Here is an 11089-nt window from a genome sequence, read left to right on the forward strand (position 1 = left end):
CTGATTCGGAAGGAGCGATTCGGAAGAAAACCGGTTAGTGACACCATCTCAAACTTCTGCTCGACATACGAACAACATTTCTTGTACGAGTCTAATCATAAGTATGTAACAAAGACAAGCAGTTCAACTATTTTGGTTCTGGATTATAGACGAGAAGACAAAACATCTTGATCAATTAGAAAAGACTATTTTCAAAAGAGATGCGAGGTCTGCAAAGGAAAAACAATTCGTTAAAACCGCTCATTAAATATTATTAGATTAACCAGAACGCAGAAAATAGCGCAAAAAATGAAATGAAATCGCAAAAGTTCTAACACGTTTTGCTTCAAAGCATGACAAAAACCTCAGTGGTATTGTGCTGTATGAACGATTTTGAATAAGAAAAGGACCTAGGCCTTAGATAATAACGTAGAAACAACGAGAAACGCCTTTTGTTGGCATTTGAAAGACTTTTTAAGAAGATGAATAATCGAGATATGTATTTGGTCAGAGAATTCTGTAAAAGAACAGTCTGAGAATAAAAAGCAAAGAGCCTAAGTTTGAGAATCGTGGAAAAAGACATGGGAAACATAATTTGTAAAGCACTCAATTTTTATCAAGGAAAAGTGGTCGGTAAAGAACGTAATACGTTAGAAAAAATCAGGTAAATGTGAAAATGTGCAAAATATTACAAATGCCGCAGGGAAACGTAAAAAGGTACTAATAAATTTCGAACAACCATGGGAATCGTGTAATTACAGTTGACGCATCATTAAACAACCTTTTTTTTTCTTTTCAGAAAACAAGATGGAGCTTCCTTTCCCCTCGAATCAAACCGAAGTGGTTGGAGGTAGGTAAATGCCACAAAAAACTAACAATATCATAACTCGAGAGATTCATCGGCAATCATGGGTTATTCACACAACCTCTACAACAGCAGTTTGCTTGCGAGCATTCAATCTACAGTAAAAGATCCGCCCAGCTCGAGGGATCCAAATTGTATCTTTTTTAGTAACATGAAATAGTAGCTGTATTCCTCAACGACTATACTTGTACATAAGTTGAATAATAAGTTGTTACGAGTCGCTATACAGGTTATTCAATACTTAAAGAAAAGAGTGTAATATCAATATAATAATAGATCATTTTATTATATCATAATAATATATTACATTATTATATTATTATATCATAATAATATATTATATCATTATACCACAATAATATATTATATTATTATATCAAAATGATATATTGTATAATAATATAATATTAAAATACATAATCATTAACAATGAATTATATTGCTTTTAACAATATTTGACATTTTGTAATCACTTCCAATATGATATTTTCATCGGTGAGTGATGGGTCGGATGGGTGAACTTGGCCCAGCGGCGAGAAGAAGCTGGCCATCACATCGTCCCTTAACGGACTGATTCTTCGTCTGTGGGTATTATATATTAGTGTTTTAAAGCTTCCTTTGACGAAAGCTCCGGAAGGAGAATGGAACTAGAGACTCAATCTTCGAAACCGTACTAACCGTGTCCTTCACGTCATTGACAATCTAAGGTAAAATTTAGCTCCATTAGAGCCCTTTGAAAACAATTCTTGACAAAAAGGATTTTTGACCGTCGCGATTCTTGATCATCTCATTGTTTTAACCAAATCCAACTCGAAATATACAAACACACGCACACATGAATATCATCACAAAAAGGAACCTTCGTAAGCATAATAAAATTGCTTTTCACTTTCCAGGGCCAAGTAAGGAAGCAACAGGGGTGCTCCTCTTTGTCAACATTGCCGTCAGCTTTTTTGTTGGCGGATTCCTACTTCCCAAACTCTATGCCAAATGCCGTCAAACCGAAAGGCCAATCCATCATGAGGTTTCGTCGACTCGAGAACAATTCCGCAATGACATGGAAAACGGCACGGGAGCCAATCAAGGAGTTTGATAGTAAACAGCCATTATTTACGTTATCAGAGAACCCGTTCGTCAGCGCTAAAAGCCATTTTTGATATGGTCGTCAAGGATCTAATTAACCGGAAATTAATAACTGGGACAGTTGCCGATGTACAAACTCTACTGGAAAATATGTTTAAACCAAAAACACATCATTTTTTGCGGTATAGAAAAATTCTAGCATCCCCATCAATATTCCAGTAGTTCATGCTTGAGGATAAATATGAACCTTGGAATAGACCAGTTTCATGGATGGATATGTGCCTTGTGTAGATCTAAGCATGGAGTCCACATGACTTAGGGAAGCGAAAAGCGAATAGTGTCAGAGGTGGAGGAGCAGGACCCAGAAAAAATATGAAAGAGTTATAAATAGTGCATTGAATAATTATTGCAAATAAAACGGTCAAGAAAAAAACAGCGTCTCAAAAACCTGGCCAAAATTGGCTTTATTAATCATTGAATTTGAAGAAAATTTATTGAATAATCTTTCGTCATTGGTTTGATTTCCACACGGTGTGTGATTCGCCATAATAATGAAAGGCACGTTTCAATGACAAACCAGTGTTCAAGCCCCTTTTTTCATGGGTACCTTAATGTGGATCAAAATAAAAAAAGATTGTTTGAAACTATATTATAAACAATGATTTTCCTCAAAGGTTTGAAGCTAAATTGATCCAATATTTGGTCCATGAACCCAAACAAAAGTTAAACGTGCATCGACAAATGTTATTGCCAAAGGCATGAAAAGGTGATATAAGCGTCACTCAAAATACACGGTCATTTGATTTGACCTTTGAGAGCTCTTCAAGCCTTCAAGAATCTAGGCTAGTTCGAACATTGAAGTCCAACTCTCTTCTTTCTCGGGCTCCTTCATTGTTCAATTTGATGCCGTCAAATATATTTGGTAGATGTTGATCCAGTAGCAGGATTTAAGATTAGGATTACAGACAAATGGTCCACATGTTCTAAAGAATTGGCGAAAACAACCACTTGCACCTTCATCACCCACCAATGTTTTGGACAGAACTGTGTGTCGTGCGAGTAGGACTGAACAATGACATACATCCAAGCGGGTAAACGTTATTCTCCACCGATTAGTTGGCGGTGCTACCTTTTTTAAACTTAACCTAAACTTGTCAAACCTAACCTAACCTTACCTAACCTAACCCAACCTAACCTAACACGATATTGATAGCCCTTAAAGCCTCTATCTAAACCTTTCTAACAGTTTGTCACAAACTTAAAAATGAGCACCGCCAACTAATCGGTGGAGAATAACGTTTATCCATCCAAGCGTTTGCATGATCCTGGTAAAATCGTGCTGATTGGGCTGCTGAGAGTGGGGCTTCCAACGGATGGAAACTTGGTTGGGTCTTCATCCTCTCAAGGTGTTTGGAACAACCCCAATAGCTATGAAAGGCACCCTTGATTCCAATAGGAATAAGGGCTACCCAGGGAATTTTCAAAAACAGTGCTTCTTCTGAAAACTTTTTGAACCCTGAACCAACAACAACAAACAAGTCAAACTTGGACAGGTTCTTGACCAAAATCCTGATCAACCCTACATTCAAGGGCCATCGAGATTTATAACTCTTTCATCTTGAAGTGCTGGGGATCCCATTTCCTGCAGCGTTAAGAAGTCCTCAAAAAACATCGCAGAAAAAAAGAGAGGTTTGCTTATCAATCCTTTTCCCATTCATAACACTTAATGTAGCACGAGTTCTCATTGGTTTTCTAGTGCTAAAAAGCCCTTGAACATTTGCCAGAAAAAATGTACGTGGATGACAAAAATTGCTGGACCGAGCGTCAATTGGAAAAACATTTGTCTGGGTAAGGAGCTTTTGTACAAGGAGCTAAAGTAAAAAAGGGAATCTTTATTACGAATATATATTGAGATGTCTCATTTTGGGTTCGAGAAAATGAAAAACGATTACCAGACTACACGAAAGTATTTTTAACGGAAAACACGAAACCTTTAGCTTTGATTTTTGCGGAGAGATTGTAGCTCTGGCATAGAATGTTGTTTCTCGGTCGTCCGGATTTGTTATATGTAATCCTTCATATCATAAGTTATACTTTTGGTATTACTTGTTACGGTGACAAAATGGTTACTGGATGCGAAGACCAGGACAAAATAAGAGTGAACTGTTGGACACTCCCAACCGTATGAATGCCTGTGAACCGACAATTTGAATGCAGTTTACTTACCCGATTGGCATCATATCGCATGAGGTCACCTCAACCACATTGCCCTCTTATAAAAGTATCTATACGCATATCTTTACCTTCACTTAGTCTCTTCTACATCATCACATCCTTACGCAAGACCAGGTGGGGTCAGACACGGCTCTCCGTTTGAATTTCGCTCGCTTTTTCGTGATGTCAGTCCGCGTATGATGTACCGGAGAGGCATAGCTTTTTTTTTAAATTTGATTGTCAAGTATAATTATAACTTTATAAAATATTTCTTTGAAATATGTCGTTTGGAGGGCATGCACCCGCCTCAAATGGTCCCTTTTATTGAGTGGAGACAACGCCCTCTGCTTTGTCTAGGTGCTGACAAACAAACGTGGAAACGAGAGAACACGCTCAAAGATGCCAGATTTTATCAAGGGATTATTAGATGAACAATTTATTGGTAAAGTATTGTGATACAATGAATAACCCCTCTCAACTCATCTGGGAGACCTTTCAAATCTTCTATGGGCAAAATTCCGAGCAATTATGGCATGTAAATAAGAACCAAAGAGGAAGCTGCACACTGTACGGTTGATAACACGAGAAATTCTAACCACCGGCGGCCATTTTTGACCACCTTCCAACACTTTCTGCCATTTTTTGCCGCTTTCCGCCATTTTCTGCCACTTTCTTCGACCAATCTCGATTTTTCTTATCGCTGATTCTTATCCATGACATGATTTTTTTTTTGTATTTGGGGTGCTAAGGTCGGAGTTATTAACCTCGCCGGGCCAGCAAAGTTGGTCAACATATCGTCCATATCGTTATATTGTGAGGCAGTGTCATAATCCATATCAGATTGGTTCTCCATCTGTGAGTGTGTTTAACGTCTAAAACATTCTTTGAGAAAGGGTGGGGAGGAGAATCGAACTGGGGACCTCTCTCATGCTAGGTTATGTAATAAACTTTGTCAAGTCTATGGTCAAACAGTATTACTTTAAGATTTATCAACTAATAAAGCCAACAATTTTAAGCCTAGGACCTGACCAAACTGAAAGGAACAGTAAATTATGACTTCATTATAAATTGCATTGCTAATGGCACTTTTTCTCTTAAATTTGAATAAATGGCAAAGATTTGCCTAACACACCACAAGTATTTGTTTGTTTGTTACAGTACAGCTTGTTTCATCCGTCAAGACTACCGATACAAGGTTTTTGAGCTTTCACTGCCAAAGCAAGTCAACCTTAATGCTTATACAACTGAAGAAATTCAATATGTCTGTCCAATCCTTGTAGACGTTAAGCTTTTCTTTTAAACATATCTTTGTGTTGGTAAGGTTGGCCTCCTAACAATACTAAACCACATAAGTCTTCTAAAGGTTTCTAAAAAGTGACGCATTCAATAGTTATAGACCTAATTTTGACATGTGTTTTTTGTACTTGTTCATGCACTTTTCCTCTTTCTTGAGGCGCAGAGTGTCGTCACAACTGGTAGTAGCGGGCAGCCACGTTGTCACTTATACCTTGCGCTAGACTAATGTATGCAGGGTCAGTTGGATATGGATGGAAGGGTTCTTGCCACGGCCTGGCATCTGATGATGGGTGTCACAATCCAATCAAAAAGTAGCGCTAGTACCTAGCACTCATTTAACGTAGGTCGTGCCTAAATTGTCTAGTATAAGCTCATTGATGTGCCCAGTATTGATGAACCTTCGTTAGGATGTGCTCGGGGTTGATATAGATTGCAGAATGAAGCCATTGTTCACCTCCCGTACATCTAGCAACGATCCCAATCCAACTGTTGGTATGGAATTCAACCATTCTTGCGCCGCTCAAGTTGGTGGATGACAACTCGTGAGTTCAAGTATTTGATAAATTTCCAAGGGATTAACTTTGGCAGGGTCTCATTTGTCACGAGCTGCCATTTTTGGGCAAGGCTAAAAATGTCGGACCCCTCGTCCTTTTCTTCCTCTCCTTCTTTCGTACCCGTCCATTTTCAAAACGCTACACAGTGGTTGAAGGATTTACCCTGAGACATTTTGGAAATTTTTCTTGAATTATCAAATGAAACAACTTTGAATTTTTTGCTTTATAGTTTTTTTTGCCCAGATCACAAAAGCTTAAACAACTAAAAATACATTTCTAACTTTTATTTTTGAAATGTTTTTGGCGAAAATTGCGAGCAAACTTTGAAGCAATAAAGTAGATTGTAACCTAATTAGTAATAAAGCACCTGAATAAGTTCTATGGGGTTTAGGGGACTTGTTGTCATGTCATAGCTCGGATATTATATCAATGGAAAGATACATAAAGTAAGATTTATGACTCTTTCGTCTTGAACTGCTGGGGATCCCATTCCTTGTAGTCTTAAGGAAGTCAGCAAAAAGAGAAAAAAATGCCCTCGCTATGGGGACGTTTAGGCAAGCTCTGGCAGGTTCGTTTGTTTGCCGGTACCAGTGCTTGCCTAAATGTCCGAATAGGGATTGTTACAACTGATGGGATCAAATAAAATTATCACGGGATGTTGCGACTGGGGCTATCAACTTACATTTTGAGTGGCATGTGGGATCGCTAAAGGAATATTGGAAACCTGTTAGTTAGTCACAAAAAGTAACCCTGAATTTTCTGCGAATTAACCAGGGTTACCTTTTTGGTCAAACCTAACCTTTTTCGTGACGTTGGAAATGGCTGGTGATTTGACTTTCCTAGTTTTCTAGCAATCCTGATTTTCGAAAATTTATTTGATCCCATCACTAATCGTTACTCTGCTCCTCCCCCGAAAAGTAAACAATAACAAACGCTGGCTCTGGGAGGGACCACAAGGCAGCTTGGGTATTAAATGTCTAAGGGAGGTTTTGTCCTTTAATTCCTTGCTCAAGAACAGCTATTGCAAAAACAATTCAATAAGGCATTTCATTTCTTAAATGGTTTTATCTTGGAACTTTTATTTAGTACGCGCACCATATACAATTTTCTGTGCCTAAATAAAATTAGAGTATTTGACCGGCAAACATGATTATCTTGACTTGTTTAGTTCATTATTTGCACAGAAGGTGCGCAAGAAGACAATTTTAAGCAAAAGCATATCATCCTACTTTCTTCTGTCTTTTGAATTCGATATTCATAAAATATCATACAAATTAAAAGACATTCGTAAAAAGAAGCAAAAAACAAATTGACAAACACAAAAATAGATATTTTTTGGTTTGTTTTTTCACGGGCTTTTCTAACAGCTACAGGGAATGTAATCCGCAGTACTATTAAAATGAAAGGTTATAATTCGTCTATTTGTTACCTTTCAATCTTTATATGATATTTGGTCTACCAACAAATTTGAGTTCGTAGACTGAGCCAATCCTTGAATATATGGTTGATCAGGAATGCTATCTAAAAATTTGTCCAAGTCTGACTTGAAAGATGCAACCAGATCAACAAGGCCTACGTATTCCCTACGAATATTAGAGGGAAGCAAATTAAACAATGAAGGCGCCCGAGAAAGAAGAGAAGTGGACTTCATTGTTTGAACTAGCCTGGATTCTTGAGGGCTTGCAGGTGCTCTCAAAACGCACATTAAGCCTTTACGGTCACTAGAATTGACCCTAAATCCTGGGTTGGGACAAAGCTCATGGATACTTTTGAAAACGTACAGTATCAGATACCTTTCGTACCTTCTCTGAACACTGTACAGTCCCAACTTTTCTAGTCTCTCCCAATACAAGAGCTCTCTCATTCCTGTACAGAGTTAGCATCGTGATGCTGTCTCTGGACTTAAATGTGAAATATATCCAACCACACATTTGAAAAGCTTTACCCACCTTCAATTGGATATGCTCATCAAACTTTCCATTATTTTGGAGGACTACACCTAAATCTTTCATAGATGAGACCTGCTCAATTTGATATCAAATGCAAACTTTTGAGCGGTTTTGTTTCAGAAAATATCCAAAATTGATCTCGATATATTACTATACTTAATGTCAATGGGTGCTAAAGTATACATAGCCTTGCATTCAGTTGAATTCTGAAAAAAAATGCTGTCAACAGCCAATCTTATATTTTTGGGTCTGGCCATCTTACATATGTGGTCTATCTTGAAGACTTTTGAAGCTGAATAAATCTTTATGCTAAAGACTTCATTGATTGTTTAACTAGGTGTATGCAAAGTTTTGACGAATCCAAAATAAATAAGCATATTAGTATAAGCAAAGACACTTCATCTTTTCAGTATCAGTATAAACTGCTTTGGCATTTGAGTTCAGATGGAACAAGGACACTCTGGAATCAAAATTATTAACATTTTATCCCATGTAACTCATTATTGGTGAAATGGCTCTTATCCTAATTCGTATTCAAAGTCTAACAAATGTCATTCTTAATTTCCATCAAATGTGTTTTAAAAGATCATAGTTTGTCAGTCTTCAATTTGAACTAGGATTCCATAAAACAATAAAATCAAAGTACAGTTGAACTTAAGTTTAACGATATTGTCCGTAAGCAGAGAACATATCTTTAAATCGAGACTTGCTATCAAGTAAATATAATATTTGGTAAGCAGCAAAAATATCATTAAATCGAAATTTATCGTTCAATTGAGATTTGTTGAATCGTAGTTCGACTGTAGTTTTTTATGATTTTTGTCGGTTAAAAAGAATGCCCAGATTTGCTTGGGCATTTCTTTTGAAACTCAATGAGGCGTTTTAACCACCGTGGCTACTTAAATAGCTTTTGTATAGGATACATCCCGATTCCCAGGCTGGCCCAGCGAGGACTTCTGAAACCGAATACGCTGGAAGATCAAAAACAATGGGTTGGACTTAGACCCACGTTCGTTTCGTTGGTTCATCCGGTTGATCGCCAGAGAGGGGCCAAAAATTTTGGAAAAAGCCGTTATCTATGCATTGGTTTCATTCTCAAGTCGGGGTATCAAATTGAGCATGCACGTTGGATATTCTGGATTTGAAAAAGTTGCCCATTTTACTCAATTCGCACCAAGGAAAATGTTTGATTCTCTTCATTCAATCTATATAAAAGTGGAATGTCCAAAGCTCCTCGTTCTCGACTCAAGAGGTCTTTGAATGGTGAGTAAATAAGTACCAAGTCCGTATGCGTCAATCTAATGGCCGTACCATTTTGGAGATCTTAACCACTTATTTCGTCTATCCATAGTCCGCAAACACAACACACACCACATCAAAAGAAGCGAGAGTGCCTGGTTGGTTCGTCTACCCTATTCAAGAACAAAACGTTGTACCTGATTAATTTGAAACAAGCCATGGGATTGATCAAGGACCATTGGCCAAAAAAAATCGTCTAACACCACGAGATGGGCGTCACAATTCCCGGAAATAGCTCACCGGTTTGAATAGTAAAACAACTGAATGAATGAAAACAAACCAATAATGCTCAAACGTTGGCAAAATGAACGCTACATTTGTCTGACGGCAATTTGATCGCAATGTTGACCCAATACCAATTCAAATGAAACCATTTCGTTTGACTCAAAAGGCCCCTTAGCATGATACAATTGGCCGCCAAAACTGACAGGCTCCCCTGTTATGCCTGCCAACGAGAGGCGAAAAATGGTTTCTCCTCACTGCATGAACATCATCAAATCAATGTCAAGATGTCCTGCACTCCTGAGTTCCTCACGTTCTCCACTTCATCTTTCCTTGGGCAGACTGTTGCTCAGATCCCAAGAGAGTTCGTTGTCTCAAGTTCTCGCTTGTCAGTTCATCCATCCATCCATCCATCCATCATCCAACTTGTTAGAACTTCCAGGGCTAGCTAATTTCTGATGAGTGAGAATCGCATTCTTGTACTCGTAGTACTGCCCACAATATCTACCAACCAACCAACCAACCAACCAACCACTTGCTAGGGCCAAGCGACTAGGGTAAGGAGCGAAATATTCGGCCAAACAAGGTATTACTACATACACTTATTACAAGGGGTTTGTTGTTCCCCTGGGTATGAAGTATGAACATTCAAGTCTAGCATACCTCGTGTGTGTATTCTATGTGCATTCAGCCTTCATCTGAACCAATCATTTCTTCCCAGAGGCTGTTATTTTCATCATCTTGGACTGAAGAGGCCCGATCGGTTCCCTTTCATCCCCGTTCGTCATCCCCGGTTTCATGATTTTCATGACGACGAACGATTACCGTCCAGCCGGATCAAGGAGGCCATGAACCATCAATGGTACAGCTCCTGGTACAGGGGCTGACGCACTCAATCGGCTTCGGGGGAGTCCATCCACCCCTTCTCTGAGCTCGATGTTCAGTACTAATGGGCAGGCTTGGGCTGCCCAAACGAAACCCACCCACTCTTGACAGGGTGTGCGTCCATGTACGAACTGAACTGTACGTGCGTGTCATGCCCATTAAGGCATCTCCTCAATTCCCTGTCTCTCTGTCTGTCTTTGTGATCCTTTGGAGGGAAGGGAGAAAGAAACGATTCAACCCGACCCCATTATGAAATTGATGATGATCTACCATAATTTCACTAATGAGAGTGCCAGGCGCAAATAAACTCCTCATGCACGTCAGATCAACCAAATTTCCGTCACGTGGCCAACCAAGCTGAGGTGTGAGTCCTCATAGCAAGTCTAGTCTATGTAATGAGCTTCAGAATTCGTCAGCTTGAAAAAATGGCCTGTAAGGGATAGCACTAGTACTTTTCTGGGCACCCAAATGAATTGATCCGATTCTCAAAACCCACGATTTGGACTTGACTAATGTTCTGGCCACGATTTGAGATCGTCCATACCCCATCATCAAGAATCAATTTCTCGGTATCGACTTCACCTATCTGGAGGCTAAGTTCATAATCTAGTAGTGATGCCATTTCATCGACTCTGTCCGTGCAAGTGTCAATTCTCTCAGCTTCTATCCAATGTAACTCTTTTCTCGGAGATTGATTATCGATGAAGCTTAATGCATCAGTTCTATTTGATATGCCTACTAGA

At 38.8% G+C, this 11089-nt stretch overlaps 1 protein-coding gene and 1 long non-coding RNA gene across 4 annotated transcripts in view; both read left to right on the forward strand.

Moving 5' to 3' along the window:
* The window catches only part of LOC131889172 (uncharacterized), a 2689-nt gene extending 343 nt beyond the window's left edge, over positions 1-2346 (forward strand). Inside the window, exons 2-3 of the mRNA XM_059238201.1 lie at positions 779-829; positions 1741-2346. Coding sequence (XP_059094184.1) covers positions 779-829; positions 1741-1937 — 248 coding nt within the window. The 3' untranslated portion in view covers positions 1938-2346. The remainder of the gene's footprint in view (positions 1-778; positions 830-1740) is intronic.
* Positions 2347-3388: 1042 nt separating this feature from the next.
* On the forward strand, positions 3389-9853 carry LOC131888467 (uncharacterized). Of its 3 annotated transcripts, XR_009374111.1 has the most exons (4): positions 3389-3616; positions 3684-3775; positions 8859-9203; positions 9292-9853. It is a non-coding gene; the product is annotated as an uncharacterized LOC131888467 (long non-coding RNA). The 3 variants fall into 3 exon arrangements; XR_009374109.1 differs by lacking the exon at positions 9292-9853 and having other exon boundaries at positions 8859-9259; XR_009374110.1 differs by lacking the exon at positions 9292-9853 and having other exon boundaries at positions 8878-9259.
* The last annotated feature ends 1236 nt before the right edge of the window (positions 9854-11089 follow it).

Source organism: Tigriopus californicus, chromosome 10 (genome assembly GCF_007210705.1).
Source record: "Tigriopus californicus strain San Diego chromosome 10, Tcal_SD_v2.1, whole genome shotgun sequence".
Classification (NCBI taxonomy): Eukaryota; Metazoa; Arthropoda; class Copepoda; order Harpacticoida; family Harpacticidae; genus Tigriopus; species Tigriopus californicus.